Below are 18398 nucleotides of genomic sequence, written 5' to 3'. Positions count from 1 at the left end.
AATTTGGTAACAAATTTTCATACTAAAAATTTTTAATGGCCTCCCTTTTGGATGTAGTCCCACAATATAACCCCTTTTTATACCCTTCACCACACTGTGGTACAGGGTATGTCTTTGTGCATATGTTTGTTACAGTCAAAAGGAAACGAGATAGACACATCGTTCCTTTTGAGAATTTGCATAGAATCACTTTTTAAGGGGAGAGCGAAGAGCGAAGTCAATAACACTAGTTCATACGAGAGCCAGACATGTACTCTTTCTATCACCGTTGGAATTTTCGGATTCCGATGTTCCAGTGAGGAGTTATCATGCCCGCCATCAAAAATTAGGACTTCTCTTTAATTACAAAAAACAACAACAAAGTAATTACATAATTTTTTTGTAAATTATTTTTATTCTCTTTTAAATCTTCAAATATATATGTGCAAAGTTACAAACTTTAACAAGCATTGGTATTGATTTACCAGCCCATTGAAAGTCTTGAAAAATTCAAATCGGTATTGGGGAGGATTTCCCTTAAGTCGATTTATGCATGTCCGTCCGTCTGTCTGTCCATGTTAAGTTGTATACAAAGTACAGGTCGCATTTATGGTCCGAATTGGATGAAATTTGGCATAGGTCACTTATTTTGCCTAAGGACGAACCCTATTGAAATTGGGAAAAATCGGTTCAGATATAGATATAGCTCCCATATATTTTTTCGTTTGATTTAAGGGGACAAAAATGTTTTTGATTTGATTCGAATCTACACTAATTCAAGAATGTCCCTACAAAATTTCAAGTGAAAATCGCAAGAACTCTTGAAGATATAGCCAATTTATTGTGTCAGTATTAAGTAACGGCTAAAGGGCTTCTCAAACTTTAAACGCGTTTTTCTCTTTTGCGAATGGCGGGCACGATAACTCAAAAACTAATAACGCAATCGATTCCAAATTTTTACTCGTTTCTCTGTGAGTGTATAGCTATCGTATGAACTAGGATAAAGACAATCGGTTTTTGGTCAAAAATCGGCGATTTTCCAAAAATATTTTTTCAATGGTCCGCCATTTTGTTAATTTTAGAGCGAAGTCAATAATCCTAGTTCATACGAGAGCCAGACATGTACTCTTTCTAACACCGTTGGAATTTTCGGATTCCGATGTTCCAGTGAGGAGTTATCATGCCCGCCATCAAAAATAAGGACTTTTCTTTAATTACAAAAAAACAACAACAAAACAATAACAAAATTTTTTTGTAAATTCTCTTTTAAATCTTCAAATATATATGTGCAAAGTTACAAACCTTAACAAGCATTGGTATTGATTTACCAGCCCATTGAAAATGTTGAAAAATTAAAATCGAGAATGGGTGGGGTTCCCTTAAGTTAAATGGTGCAACAAAGTCACTAAATAACTTTCGATTTGCACGAAATTTGGCACAGCGTACTAAATTAAGTCTAGAATGATGTGTGCTAAATTTCGTGTAGATCCGTTCTGGTTTAGATATAGCTCCCATATACGTTTTCGTCCGATTTTACATAAAAGGTGCACCAAACTCCTAATGTTTGTCCGATTAACACGAAATTCTTCACAACGTATCAAATTGGCACTGGAATGACAGTGCAGCGTACTGAATAGCCTGTATTAATTGTGCAACAAATCGGTCTGAATGAAATTAAATTTATCATGTACAATACAATTGTAATGATACAATATACCCAAAGTGGTGAAGGGTATCATATAGTCGGCCCAGTCCGACTTTACTACTTTCCTTACTGGTTTATTTTATATTAATATACTTAATTGATTTGTTTGGGAGTTGGATTTGTCCACATATAACTGTCCCCCTTTTGGTCATCATATAACACTGTCATCTAAATAGCAGTATTTTTGACACATGTTCCACCCTACCATAAGTTGGTCGACCTTTTTTCCATTTTGCTAAAAGTTAAGTGTTTTAAGTGCAGCACACAATTATGATAATTATCCATGTATAAAGTGATTTTTCTTCATGTACAGCCCAGCCAGCATTTGGACGATCGTTTTTGAAAAAAATCAACTTGCTGAGTTTTTTAGCCCAGATAACGCCATAGATTTGTTCTTCAAAATTCTAAATTTAATATTAAAACTTAAATATTTAATTAAGAAATAACTATTTTTGAATAAAATTTAATTTTAGCATGAAACTAGGATAGAATGCAACAAGATACAACAAATTTGCAAAGATAACGGTTGTTTTCTTACGGTGGTATAGTCACTTTTAGTGTTCTTTGAAAAAGATGGTGGCACCAAATGAGTTAAGACATATATATATATATATATATATATGATATAAAAATAATTGACTGTACTGCTGGAAGGGGACATGCTCAAAAAGTACATTAACGAATTCAGAAACAACCCCATACTGTTTACACACGGTTAAGTTGAAAAGAAGGGTGGTTTACTACCACCACATGTCCAATATTAGGACATACACTTAAGCCTGTAAGTGACCTGTTGTGCGCTCTAGAAAAGGCAGAATGCTAGAATGTCATCATGGATTTTATTATCCTAATCGTCTAGGAATTCTGTTTTGTTAGTGACTCGGTTCCCATATGTTTCGAACATAAGAACATCTCGCGAGAAGTTATTTATGTTTTTATACATTCTAATACAGCTTTGGATTTAACTGTTTTAGAGGTTATAGTTTTTATCGTTTGTTTACTATCTGTCATTATATTTATTATATTCTGACCAAAGTATCCACTAAGCCAGTTCAGGCACTCCGTTATAGCCTGAACCTCCACATGTAAGATCGTATTGCGATATGGTTGACAAAGTGAGATTTTGGTATTCAGAACTTCAATGAATAATGCCATTCCCGAATTGCCAGCTAGTTTTTAAATTATTAATTATTCAAAATATTGAGTATTTCACAGAAGTTTGATTTTTTCAACAATCTTGGAAACGGAATAAAAAAATTTCTACATAAAACTATTTCCTTTAAAATTGTTACTTTTTTTGAAAGGAAGAATATTAAATACTCCTGAAAATGTGTCTCAATCTAACAACAAAATATACAACAGCTATCACCGCACGTTGCTGCTAGCACCACAAGATCAGTGAAATTGTGGAGTGGAGAAGTATTATAATCGGTGTGAACCAGATGCGTTGCAATGTTCACCGATAGGGTTACAACCAGAGATGGTCGTAAGAAACTGTGACGTAAATGCCGTACATTTCCGACGTATAATACTTACGTCAGAATCCCACCCAAACCATTAGGTTTTTGACAAAATAGCTATTTATTAATTATTGTAACATTGTGACCGGACCAGTAAATTGTGGGCATTGGTTATGTCTCTCCCGATCCTTGAAAGGAAGGCATTGGCGAAATTAATTTCTAATGTTATTGTCCAATACAATATTACCATTTGTGCTTTCTCGCGGCATTTTCCATAGCAATAAACATGTTTTCAATTAGTAGAGATGTACCATAGTGTTTTTCATAAATTATGTCAAATATGTATGTGAAAGTAGTAATATCGGACTGGGCCGACTATATGATACCCTTCACCTACATATGTATCCTAATAGACGTGGTTCTTCGAAGGAACATTGCCATGAAATTGAACGAACTTTAATATGTGTTCTTTATCTATCTATATTTATGTGAACCGACTAAGATCAATCCATACATATGCCATTATACAACCTATGCTAAATTTCATTGGAAGTTGGGTGCTATATCAAGATCTGAACAGATTTTCACGATATAAAAGATAACAGATTGGTTTACCATTTACATAAAATAGGACGAAAATATATATGGGAGCTATATTTAAATCTGCACCGATTTTCACGAAATTTAGCACACAATATCTATATTTGAACTGATTTTTCTCAATTTCAATAGGGTTCGTCCTTGGGCCAAATAAAGTTTGTGTACCAAATTTCATCTAAATCGGATTATAAATGCGACCTGTACTTTGTTTACAATTTAACATCAACAGACGGCCATGCATAAATCGACTTAGAAAGTGATTCTATGCATATTCTAAAATGGAACCATGGGTCTATAAAAATGCCAGATAATTTTTCAGTAATAATGCAATTAACCTGTGAAAAATAAGAGGAAATTTATTTTAGTTGACATGAATTTTGAACCAATTAAATCAATTAACAGGTTTTAATTATCAAAGGACATTTACATGTGTTTTCGTATGCATTATTTTTTGCCCCATCATGTGGTTCAATTAAGCGTGGAAACCAATTAACCGTAGGGGGTCAATTAACCGAAGAATACTGTATATTTATTGGTGTTTTTAGCAGGATGCGACGAACGATTAAAATACGCCCTTTGTCACGAATACTCAGGGCCATCTCTTTTCATTTTAAAAACTAAAAAAACAAATGTTCGCGAATGCTGTTAAAGAGGATAATAACAACGTAATCACACACAGCGAATGATACCCTTCACCACCTTGGGTGTATTCAACAGGACCATTGATACGTCTCGTGTCAACTGTTGCACCGGAGCTATATCTAAATCTGAATCGATTTCAACAAAATTATATGTCAATCGTACAAACTTTGGGTCTTTAGTGCACACTTTACATAAAATCGAAGGAAAATATATATAGGAGCTATATCTAAATCTGATGCGATTTTCACAAAACTTAACACACATCATTCTAGAATCAATTCAGGCCGCTTTGCCAAATTTTGTGGAAATCGAAAGATATATAGGGTCTTTGGCACATAATTTGCATTAAATCGGAGGAGCATATATATGGGAGCTATATCTAAATCTGAACCGATTTTCACGAAACTTAGCACACATCATTTATCGCAATAAATGAGCACAAACGAAAATATAGTATTTTTAATCATTGGCGAGCGAATTTTTGCTCGCCCCGGTTTAAGTTCTACATGTGGAGTGTAATTTAAAATTCTGTATAGGGGAGAGGGGGGCACTTTGAACACTTTTTTCTTTCAAGCTTCATAAATTTTTTTATTTTATAATTTTTGGTTTCTTATAAATTGTATCTAAAGGTACACACAGGGGTGGTCAACTAATTAAAACATTAACTGTGGTAAAATTTTTTTGATCAGCTCTCGATTCGTTTGAAGTATTTTTGAAATTTTTTAATTCAGAACACTTCCATATACTGCACTGTGCTATCACTCGCGTTGCTGGTTGTTTTATCCTCGCTACTTTTTATGGCATCCCCCTCTCCAATCCTTGTATTTACAATCTAGAAGACGACTGTGTTGGATTCGTAATGCTCCTCGTCCCTAGTCTTGATAAGTTTTGTCAATGAAGATCTGTCTAGGCCCATCACAAGTATCTGCACAAGGTCTGCACTAAGAACACAGAATTCCTAGAAGTATAAGAATTCCAATCTTGTGATGCTTTACTTCGAACTCCGCGTAACAGTAGTTTACGATACTAATTGAACCCAACAAATTGATCAATGAATGCCTATTTATTTTTCAATATTTTTCCGATAGATACTTGGAATAGCCAAAATGAGGTTTCTGTAAAAAGGGGATTTCTAAATAACTGTATCTGAGATTATTTATATCTTGCGGAGAAGTACACACGATTGATAATGAGGCACTTGCACTTAATTTTGAATAAAAACGTAAGTTGTTCATCGATTTCTATGACCAATGGCTCATTTTCTACATAGGTTAAGTGGATTTTCGTGAAATTTATAAGACAGGATATCTTTTTCCGTCTTGTGTTTATATGATTTAAAAAAGAAAAACGAAAAAATTAAAGGAATGAATATTATTTTATTTAACTATTATTATTTTTATTTAACAATTATTTTATTTAACAAGTTAGGAAAACTTTTTTGGGAAAATCATAATCCTAGTATATATACCATATACCTTCTGAAACATCGAAGTAACAAAACAGATTTCCAACATGTCGATATTTATCCAGAAGAATTTAAAGATATCAACATGTCGGCAATAAACGATCATATTTAAAACCACAATAATTCCGTAAAACATACTCTTTAAAATTAGAATCGCTCCATGAACAATAGTCGAATATTTCGGTCTTCAAATGAAGTTGCATTCAGAGCAGATCAATACCTGACTAGGTCGTTATCGCTTTATATCCTCTCTCACTCTTCTGAAAATATATTTTTAAGGTCCAAATCTTGGCTATGAATAGATCACACAATAACTGCTTGTTAGTATTTGCAACGTACAACCCCCCAATAGAAGCAATCAAGTTCTTTGTGTTAAGTATTATTTGACACTGATTTTCGAACTTCTTCACTTTACTCATATCAGAGAATTTGTGGGCTGTAACAATGTACATTATTTAATATATGTTGGTAATTAGGAATGGCTTTTTGAGTTAAAATTTATATGTATTAGATGTGTAAAGAGTTATTTTATATTTCGTATATTAAGTTATTTGAAGAGACATAATTTAATTGACAATGATGAATACATATCTGAAAATCTCTATTAGCGTACACTGAATAAAAAAAAACATTAAGCATGAATACAATGTAATCAATAATGACTTACTGAACATTTTTATATCGTTGTTACATTGACTATGCCTAGTGCCGATGGCAATTTTGAGGTTACACTTGCAACGAAGGCAACTATTTACTCTGAAGGACTGGTTGAATGGAAACCACCAGCTATTTACAAATCATCCTGTGAAATAGACGTAGAATATTTTCCATTTGATGAACAGACATGCGTTTTGAAATTTGGAAGTTGGACTTATGATGGTTTCAAGGTAGGTTTTATTTTATTAATCTTTTTACCAAAGAATTACTAAATTGTAAACTGTAAATAAATGTATATATGGCATCATGTTTGAAATGAACACCCTGTAATTGTTACACTATTCGAATTGTTTCATACATGCAGTTGAAATCGCTTATAACTTATAACTACTGCCAAGTTATCGACAAAAGTGGTCTCTATAAACTGTTGTCGTTATAATAATGGGCAGAACGTTTTTCGGGTCTTTTAATTGCCGTCGTTATAAAGGATTTCGACTGTGTATTAACTGAACACATGTATATACAGTAGGCGTCACTATACTCGAACAAATGTTAAACTCCAATAAATGTTTAATTCACTCAAAGAGCATTTATATGTTGTTGATTGTTAACCTTTATATTAAAATACAAGAGAATTGTTATTGGGGCTAATATTTTGAATTTAGCTCTTATCATACATATCACTCGCAAAATGTAACATGTAAAGAATGTGACATTCGGCTATTTATAAAAATATACGATCATCGTAATATACGTACCCAAACATGAGCAATGTGTATTGAAAATGAACAGTCGGGACATTTCGACAATGTATTAGTCTGTTTTCATTTTACTACATTATCGCCAACTACTAATATTTTCCTGCAATCAAATAGTAATGTTTACTTACATACACATAAAAGCGAATTTAATTGCATAAACAACAAAATACCTTATTTGTCATTTATAAATAATTATTGTTTAAACTGTAATAAATCGTATAGTAAACATTTCTGCACTTTAACATACATACACAAACGTCAAACATTTTTTCCTATTTCTCACCATTATTTGACGCTTTTAGCTAAATTTCGAAGGAATTAAAATTTTAAGAATAATTTATTTCCACAGTTTAATTTTGTCCACATCCTTGTGCTTAATAGCCTCATATAGATAATGTCAGTTGGAATTTTTTAATAGATTGGTTATACCAAACTAAGATTACTTATCATTTAACCTTAACTTAACACATTGAAATTTTCGTACGTTTTGCACGATGAATTTAACTTTTCAATGGCATTATGATAGAAGATCTTTATAATTCTGAAATTCACACAGTATGTGTAATCAAAAAAACTATATTGAATTAATAATTGTTTGTAAATATATTGGTAGGTTTGCAGATATTACAAATTTTTAAATAATTCAATTTAGTTTCTACTCAGTGAGAATCCAAAATACTAAGATACCGTCAATTTTGGTTGAAAAATAAAAGTGGACCACAAATTATTATTTTGGTACGAAGTTTTTCTTTTTTTTATTTCATATTGTAATATTCTAAAAGGGGATTTCGATTAATGGCCATATTTTTGAGAGTTTTTTTCAGCATAATCAATTCTGTTGTGTCCATTCTCATTAATATTGTGTGTCTCCAAGTTTTCCAACTATCCTTTTTTCGGTTCACATACATATTTTTCTCATATTGGTGTGGTTTTGATATTATTTCTACAATACGATTTAACCTAATCAGTTTGAACCTATCTTGCCTATAATCTGTTCTTCTTCTATCAGGTATTAAATATATTTTTAAACATTTTACTATATTATTTGATATTGAAATCTATTTAGAACGAATCAGATTATTCCATTACAATTTCATATGTAATTTTAATGTAAGCGACAAATCGCTGTCTCTATAAAATGTAAACAATATAAAAAGGGGAGACTGGGACCATTCGGCATTTTTTAGGGCTTTTTATTTCAGTTAAGTACTGAGGACGATATACAAACTTTATGGCTGATTATTGTCCTTTGATACTTAATTATAAAAACTAGTATCACAAATATCGAATACATTTGTATTATTTAAAAAAATTTAAAGTTTTGTAAAAAAGTCAAATTCGCCGAATGTGCCCCTACCTGGGGTAGCTTCGGCATTTGATGGGTCACATTTGGCACTATAGTCGTAGCGTGGTAATTATCATCGCTATTAGTCTGGTTGAAATTCAGATCCTCTATAGGTTCTATATTATTTTAATATCCGACTCAATGTTTGACTTTTAAGGCACCATCAAAAATAGTTTTTTTTTCCTATCTCATTTTCCTCAATACAAGAACGTTTGATCTTGTATATGTATGGTCTATCCCGAATCCAGTTTATATAGTGTAATATACATTATAATTAACGGCTTTTTAATAAGGCTGCATTAAAATGTGAGAAGTTTTATACACGAAATACTTACGAATTGAATGTGCCCCGATGCCGAAGGTGCTCCATCTCCTCTACATACATTAAAAAGTATCAAAAGCCAAACTCAAAAAATTGTCCTTTACAACATTTTGGCGGTAATGGCTCAATATGATTCTTAAGAATGTTTTTAAGTCATTAGTAACTTCTGAATGATAAATGCGTGTAAATTGTTTGAAGGATAATAAATTTGTTACGGTTCCAATCTAGTTTTATTAGGGTATATATTTTAGCATACATTTTCATCATCTGCATTGGTAAATATATACCAATTGCACCGGTATCTAATGCTTCGCATTATCAAGAAAATGTATGTTTTGAAGAATTAGAAGATATCGAAAACTTATTTTTTTAAGTACTGTAATTATTAATAAAAATAATTAAATCGAACATGTATCTAATGAACACTTATGTATGCACCATATATATACAAATGTTTTTATAAACACTACCATTACATATATCGGTGTATTTATAAGTCTTAAAAATCGTGAAAATGCCTATAAGCAATAATTACTTTGTAACGTTACCACCCCATTATAGTAATTTGTGGGTAATAGCCAATAGGTGCCACTCCAATGTAGGAGAATTTACGATTTACGTTTATGGTTTAATTTTTCAGATGATAAAATAATGGTCCCGTCCCATTTTAGTTATTTTGATAGCACAAGGCGCATGTTCTATCCGAAGTGGCAGTACGATTTCTTGGTGCGTAAAAACTTACTCGCAGAATATTTGAAGTCCTAGCTGAATTGTCCATAATAAATGTCTGTTGTTGGACCATGTGTACAATAATTTTAATAATTTTATCAAATCATTACTTTCTAATGAAATTCCATTATGTTATCGAAATAGATTATATTCAGTGCATGTAAAGAAATCCAAAATATATTTTTCCCCGTCGTATTGCATAGTCTTGTAATTTTGCTACCCCAAACACTTTTAAAATTTTGGCTCATTACGACACGTAACTACACAACTAAAAGGCTTATTTGCATTAAAATCTGGTCATTAAAGAAATTGTTATTGTTGCTGTATTTGCTCGTCCATTGAATAGAGCATATGGCACGTTAAAGTTTTATATTTGTGGGAATTGATTCAAATTTTGATGTAGCTACCATAAATTATGTCCATCATCCTTTTTGCACAATCCATACTGGATTTGAAAAACATTCGTATTCGGTACTTACGAATCAATGAAAACATGGAAAATAAAAAAGTTGCCGGATTAGATAACACGATTATTATTAAGTCTATGTACAATTCATCGGCAATATTGTCTGGTCACATATTTGGCCTTCCAATGTCTATTGATAATTACAATTAATAGTTGACTCTTTACTTTACCATTGAAATTAGTCGCAACATTTTTACGTAGAACCTGTTTTCAAACTGTAATTTTATTACCTTATAATTTTTGCAGTGCTGATGGCCATTACGAAGTCACACTGATGACTAAAGCGACAGTACATAATAGTGGATTGGTGATGTGGCAACCACCCGCAGTCTATAAATCATCTTGTTCAATTGATGTAGAATATTTCCCTTACGACGTGCAAACTTGCATCTTAAAACTAGGAAGTTGGACCTACGATGGTTTTAAGGTGCTAATATATGAATATAATGTGTTTTAGTTTATATATAATATATGCGAATGTATGTACGTACGTTTATTCCGTATTTTAATTAAATGACTGTACTGGAATGTATTTAGAAGATGCTAGAATATCTGTATATGCAAATATTTTGTAGATGTTTAGCGGTGATTTAAAGGAAATGTTGGCAACTTTAAGTACATTGTTATGCTTAGAACAAGTCCCGGTAATGTGGTATGGGCGGGTAACGCGGTACAGTTGGTTTTGTCTTAAACTAAGAGCATAGCAATACCCGATATCAAGCTCAAATGTATTTGTGTTTTAATTTTATTTACAAACAAATAGTTGCAAAATTGAAGTTGATTTCATGGTTGAAATTTTTTGGTATGCAGTTAATTTTTTTCCAAGAAACGCTTGTTTTTATTAATATTTATGTTATTCATAAGCCAAAGGCAATGAAAGCTTAAAGTTGAAATATATGTTAATTTAGTTTTTTTATATTCAATAATTATTATAATGGTACTACATAATGCCCAAAGCAGGTGAAATTAGAAAATGGACAACGAAGTAAGCTATTGGAACCCCCTCACATAGAAGAGCGAATGTCGTAAGAAAAGCATTGCAGTTCTTTTGTTAAATAAACATGACCGCCATCCAACTTTAACTGCATCAATGGAGAACGAACTAGTAAAACATATACTGGAAATGGAGTCGATATACTATTTTTAATAATAACAATGTTCTAGTAAATATTGAAAACAATTAATCTAGTGTTGTACCATACTATTGCAATAAACATTCTGTAAGTTATAGCCAAAAATAAAATAGATATACCACATTACCCGAACTTACTGCATATTCAATAATAATCTAGAACCAAAGCCTATTTATAAATTCACCCAGGAAGCAAACGTCAGATATTTTTTCTTAACTCTAATTTCAACAATTTGGCGTTGTTTACGTTTTCAAAATGGAAGTCAATTCACAATAATGTACTTTGATAGCAAATAGAGAAGCAGCATCTATTGCCAAAATTAAACGAACATATTTCAGTATATTGCAGTAAAGAAAACAGCTGATCTATAGTAATGTAAGATCTGTTGAACAGCTTTAGTAATATAACATTATCAAGATAGAATGGATTTTTTTCCTGTGTTTACGATATCAGAAGCAATGTTAAGTGCTTTAAAGCACTCCATCGTAATTATACCCTACACAACTATGTTGTCAGGGTATTATAGATTTGTGCAGCTCCAAAAGTTTGTAACGCCGCGAAATATTGGTCCTAGACCCACCTTTAAGTATACCGATCGCCATATCTCGACTAGCTGAGTCGATCTAGACATGTGTGTCCGTCAGTCCGTCTGTCCATTATAATTTGTAAACACGATGCAGGCCACAGTTATGGACCAATCTTCACGAAATTTTGCATGTAGAATGGGTTCTGGCCAATGAAGACCCCTATTGTGTTTGTAAAAGATCTTTTAATATTTAGGGGATGAAATGGACCAAAAACTTTATTTTTGTCGGGTTTTCAGGTCGCTCCTGAGGCCGCAATTATGGCCCAAACACAGCGAATTTTTGTATAGAGAAGGGGATCGGGCCAAAGAATAAGTATGCCTGTTTTGATAAAGATCGGTCAATATTTAGCGGGTCAAATGAACCCTGACTTTTGTGTGAAAAATGACAAAATTTGTATTCTATGGCGTATATATTTGCCCCTGAAGGACCAAGGCCCGAGAAGTTAAATTGATACCAATTATATGGTCGTATGTACTCAGATGTGGGAGTTACACTTAAATATTTACAGGTGCTTACGTATTCAGACATTATTTAGTAACCCAATACTACACTAGAGGGCGGAAATATAGCGCTGATCGCTTTAAAATGTTCAATGAGGATCCAGGTATGGTCAGGGATATCGGGTATAATTTTTGGTGATGATCAAATCAACATTTTGGGATGAAGTGGACCGAAAACTTAATTTTTTATATTTTTTTCGAGACGATCTATGGGCCACAATTATAATCCGAACATCGCAACACAAGGGAATCTGGACAAGTAATTGAAGGATTGTACTCAATATTGAGAATATTCGGTAAATATGTCAGTGTAAGGAAGAGGTGCTGTCGATCTTTAATCGGGCAAGAGGGTGCAATTAACACGAAATATTGCCCACGCTCAGAATAAACGTCGGCAGAAAGTTAGAGTTCCGTGGTAGTTGTGTAGGGTATCGTATGGTCGGCCCCGTCCGACTATACTGCTCCGCTCACTGGTTTTATAATCTGGAATGTTGTTTGGAATATAATTTATTGTTCTAACCATGGTACAATTCTAGAGCAGGCATGCTCGGCCATACACGCTACCGTAACTGAGTGTCGATGGTTAAACACGTATTCTCTTTTTTCTCTTTCCTTCAGTCGTTTTTAATGCTGATTTCTCCGTTACGATCACCCACACTTACGCTCAATGTTGTTATGCCCACCACTGTTCTAGAGGGTAGGGTATTTTTTTCAACAAAGAGAAAATACACCTCTACCATATGGGCTATAAAGTCAGAATAAATAAAAACAAATGCAACAATCGTTCTGTTCATTTGACATGTATGTGACATTTACGTTAAACATTAATGGAATTTCAGGTTTTCTTTTCAAACAGTCACACACAGTACTCAGTCACACATTTTGTATATGACTTTGGCATAACAAGCCACAATATGAAGAAATTGTAATTTATAACTTGATATAGCCCACCTTGAATTATTGTACCATGGTTCTATCATTATTTATTTTTTTGCAATTCTACTAAAATATATCTGATTTTCCGTACATGATTTTTCTAGAATGTATTTTGTGTATTATTTACAGTATTTTCGTAATTGAAAACTCGAAACAAAAAGACATACGATCATAAAGAAATAACAAGTAAAAGTCGGAAAAAGCCAATAGTTACGATGTCTGGCAATGTTGAGCGTAAGAAAAATGTAAGTTGACTATTCATACTCTCTACCATAAAGTGGTATATTGAAAATGTCGTTATGTTTGCAACAATTCCAAACATTCACCGGTGACCCCAAAATGTATATATAATATTGATAAGAATAAATTTTATGATTTACAATAAGTTTTACAATAAATTTGGCTATTATTTGGTATTTTGAATTTCCATCCGGTGTCACATCTTCCTACAAAAATTTATTAGTATTGGTGGACCTATATATCCCATTTGCAACACCAAACATTGAAGGAGTAATAGCAATGTCTGTGCAAAATATCCAAGCCCTATCTTAAACATTGCGATATCTATCGTATTTTATTCTGATCAAGAATATACACTTTGTGCAGTCTGCGGTCAATATTTCGAGGAGTTGCAAACAGAATAACCAATTTAATATTCAAGTTTATATGAAATATGACCGAAACATGATGACCAAATTTGTAAAAATAATATTATTTTTAATCTAAGACTTGAAGTAATTCACAAACGAAAATCTAGAATTTTTCATTGAATATTCTGTATGATACCACCAAAAAGAAAATAGGTACTCCCCATTGCCCGGACTTACGCAAATGAAAATTGTTATATAATTCTCTCTCAATTCAGTGTCTTTTACTGGAATATTGCGTAAACAAACACAAACACACCTACCTAAATTTTAACAGTGTCTCATTAACACAAAATTTTATTGTATATTGTTCCTATGAGAATGTAAAAATGCTGTTCTGGCTAGATGTGATAAATTTAAAACACTCAATAATGTTGGTTACACCTGACAAAATATAGACAATGCATTTATGTTTCGAGATATCCAATATAAGAAAACAGTAAACTCTAGGCAAAATACATTATGAAAAAAAGTTTAAGGAAAAACAAAGGCATGGAAATCAAAGGTCAGCATAAAAAGTGATGGGCTAGCTATTTTTGATAAAGCCTAAGCGACAATGAAGCTAACAATTCAGCCGGCATAAAAAGCGATAGCCCAATTTTTTTCTTCTGTACTCTCGTAACTTAATAGAAAAAAAACGTTAAATTGTAGCAACCAAAATGGAGTTTTTTTCTACTACTGCCTACAAGGTAGATTTAGTACCCAGGAATGGGAAAGCTATTTTCACATTTGTTCACTTTAATTTCCAGAACAATTTTAAATTAACAAATATGATAAAAAATTAATTTAAATAGTTAGTTAATTGCATATATAGGAAATCCAAATATCAATCATTACTACTTTAGAAATAGTTAGGTTATGTAGGACAGGAATATTGTAATACCTGAGATAACGCACATACAAAATATAGTAATAACATTAAGAAGTGTTTGCCTTAAAAACTGATTTAGAGACAAACATTTTTATAAAAAAATAAAATTTTTCAACATTTAAAATTAAAACAAAACATATATCAATTGATTAAGAAATGCGACCTGTGCTTTGTTTACAAAAATACATGCTTAAATCGACTGAAAACGTGATTCTATGTATTCTTTAAATCAACTATAGATCTGGCAAGTTTATTAAGTTCCAGTCATTCATCTATGGTACTATATTAGGTACAATAGGTAGAACTAAATTTAGTACAATACTGTTCTTACGGTACAATAGTTGTATTTCCACTTTTTAGCGGTAATACTAGGTCAATGCTGCTCATGCACGGGCATTAGTGCCCTGGTTCAAAACTCGTTTTCTGTGTTCTCTTTTTTAAACATTTCACATGGAGGATTCTCAGATACTATCACACTTTTTTGTGAATGAATGAACCAAAAACTGGACAAACTTTTTACGTTTATTACTTTCGCTCAGTTTCAAATAATTCTTGATACATCCACCCTACACAACATTTTTACACATTCTAACTTTATAGCATGACATAATTATACATTTTTTTATAATTTTAGTTTTGACAAGATTTAGCTTTCAAAATAATATACTCCTTTGAAATGTAAGCACAGCAAATGTTCAGTGGCAATAATTACAAAATATTTAATATTTTGTAATTCCCTGTCTCTATAAATATAATATGCTTTCAAAAATATTAATTTTCAATTTGCTAGAGAATATGCCTATCAACATGCATACAATGTTATGGAATTAATTTACCATATTAATTGAAATTGATATAGGGGTACTTCGCGGTCACTTACTCGACTTTCCGATGCAAAATAAATCTTTAAATGCTAAATAAATCAAACACAATTTTATACAATTCACATTTAATACTTTTTAGTAGTATTTTAGGGTCGTATTAGTAGTATTTAGTATTAGTATTTATATTTATGAAGTACAAGGTAGGGCAGCTTGAGGTGAATAACAAAAAAGCAACTATGCACGTGTGGCCTCTTCTGCCAAAAATAAAATAAATATACGCAACAAGTGTATGTGTTTATTTGACATTTTTTCTACACAAAACTAAAAACCCGAAAAATGAGTGAAAGGTTATGATTGCTTCCCAAAATCCAGTAGGGAATACCATCAAATGTTTGTTTCATCCATAACAAAGTAATTACTTCCAGACGAATGTGTTAAAAACTTTAATTTCATTTCAATTAAAATTGAATATATTTCAATTTATTTTGAACATTGTATTCAAAACAATACACACACATACACAATATATGTATTTTGATTTGATGGAACAAGCCACCTTGAGAAAAAATTGTAATCAGTTGGTAGCTGTGCCCTACCTTGTAATTATTATACCAGGCGTATACGTACGATTTTATTCACCTCAAAAGTTAAATACATGTTTTTCAATGAATGTTACCCAAATACGCATTGCGTATAAAAATATAAAGATGAAGTTTTTCAAAATTTACAATTGCGTATTTTGATTTTTTTTATTTTTTGAAAATAGAATTCCAGTCAATGAAAATTTTGATTTTCTACAAATGTAAACATTTTTCGGTTAATGAAGAAAATGTCTCCATTCATTTTCGCCGTTTTCAATTGACACACAAGTAAATAAGGTCCTTGCGTATTTGGGTAATACGGACGTTGAAGAAACCCTATAAAGGTAAGAAGGTTGGTATTTTAGTACGCAACGCATTGAATTTAGATACGGGCCTTAAGAGTACTATCAATGGTAAAAAAATGAGAGCCTCCCGTTTTTTTCTTTTGAGATAAAAGCCACAAAAGTGTGTCACCCATGCGACTTTAAATATGCATGACTTCAGACATCATTGCTAACAATGGGAAAATTATGCGAATTTTGTCAACATTTTGAACTTTAAATATTATTTACATTAATAAGAATATGAAGCATTATTATTTCAAAATTATATTTTGCATTTTTTATTTATACAAGGTAGGGCATCTTTTGTCAAATAAGAGAAAATACATCTCTAGCTCGTGGACTGAAATGTCAGAATAAATAAAAACAAATGCAACAATTTGTTCTGTTCATTTAACATATTTTTAACTATTTATCAAAAACGCGAAAAATGAATGGAATGGTTTTCTTTTCAAAATCGAGTTAGGGATATGATTTACATATTTATTCATTCACAAATCAAAAATCTTCTCACCGATGTTGTAAAATTCATCTTTAAATCAATGGATTTTAGAATATATTTTTTATATTTTTCATACATACTCAGTTAGGCACAATATGAATTTAATTTATAAGTTGTTACAGCGTACTTTGAATAATGGTACTAAGGGTCCAACTATTACAAGGTAGGACAACATGAGGTGAATAACAAAAATGCAACTATGTGTTTTTTTTTTTAATTTTTAACACATAACTAAAGACTTGAAAAATGAATGAAAATGAAATACTTTTCATCCATAACAAAATAAACACTTTCAGAACGCTGTAAAAACTCATTTTCATTACATGACATGTTATTAAAGAACATACACAAACAGCAAATATGTATTTTGTTTAAAAAACTTGTTTAAAAAACTTGTATGGCAGCCTTGTAATATAGGTCGCAAGTTAAAGGTACCAAACTATGTTCAGCATTTTTTCATTGCAATCTGCCATTAAAGGGTTGTTAGGAGAAGGGGGAAACACAAAAGAGGACTTCAGGCTAGGCATGCTAAGTTGGCTTTTAATTGTAAAAGAATAAAGGAGAACGGCGTCCAAAATAAAGTTTGACTCTGACATTCCTTTGTAAATTGAAATTTCATATAAAGCCATCTTAAGTCTGGGTTTATACATGCAACTTTTGTAAGCAACTCTGCCGAGTTCCTAGAAGTGAGAGGTATAAAAAGTGACAAGGGGGAAGAAATTCAAAAGAGAATCGAAGAGAGCAACAGCAGAGTTGCTTAAAAAAATGCATGTATAAACCCAGACTAAGAGACCAGGCCTGAATCGTCGTATATGTTAAAGACTGTAACATGTAACAGGTTTCGTGAAAATATTTTTCAAAGAATACTATAAAAAAACAAACATAAATTTTTGACTTTGACAGATGAGGAAATCACTCAAAGAGAAAGAGAGTAGTTAACGGCGATACGGTGTGTTTGAGGAAACTTTTAGCATAATGACTACGAAACTTCGTTAATTTTGTCCGTACCTAACATTTCTTGGCTTCCATAAAACGTGTCAAAAATACCGAATAGTGAGTGGGGGCTGTTATATGGTGTCTACTCTGAAGTATATGCAGTCGTGTCTGGACATAGGGAACTCTACGCAGTACGCAGGCAGGTTCGAGTTATTTTGTAAACAATTTGTCGATTTTTCGCCTAGAATTCGCAATACTTTTATTCCAGAGTAATCGGAAGCGTTATACTCAGCCCAACTAAAGCTTTGTCAAAACATGCAATATCTTTAGTAGTTTTTACAGGATTTGTGGTCTGCATTCAATTGAAAACGCGAAAATGAATGAAAGATTATTTTAATATATCTAACAA

At 32.0% G+C, this 18398-nt stretch overlaps 1 protein-coding gene across 1 annotated transcript in view; it reads left to right on the top strand.

The window, feature by feature from the left end:
- The window catches only part of LOC133321356 (acetylcholine receptor subunit alpha-like), a 63697-nt gene that overhangs the window by 21636 nt on the left and 23663 nt on the right, over nucleotides 1–18398 (top strand). The window contains exon 3 of the mRNA XM_061530447.1: nucleotides 6558–6738. Coding sequence (XP_061386431.1) covers nucleotides 6558–6738 — 181 coding nt within the window. The remainder of the gene's footprint in view (nucleotides 1–6557; nucleotides 6739–18398) is intronic.

This window comes from Musca vetustissima, unplaced genomic scaffold (genome assembly GCF_032173495.1).
Source record: "Musca vetustissima isolate MV318-11 ecotype Yass unplaced genomic scaffold, APGP_CSIRO_Mvet_v1 utg12928, whole genome shotgun sequence".
Lineage (NCBI taxonomy): Eukaryota > Metazoa > Arthropoda > Insecta > Diptera > Muscidae > Musca > Musca vetustissima.
This window is presented reverse-complemented; position numbering and strand designations above follow the sequence as displayed.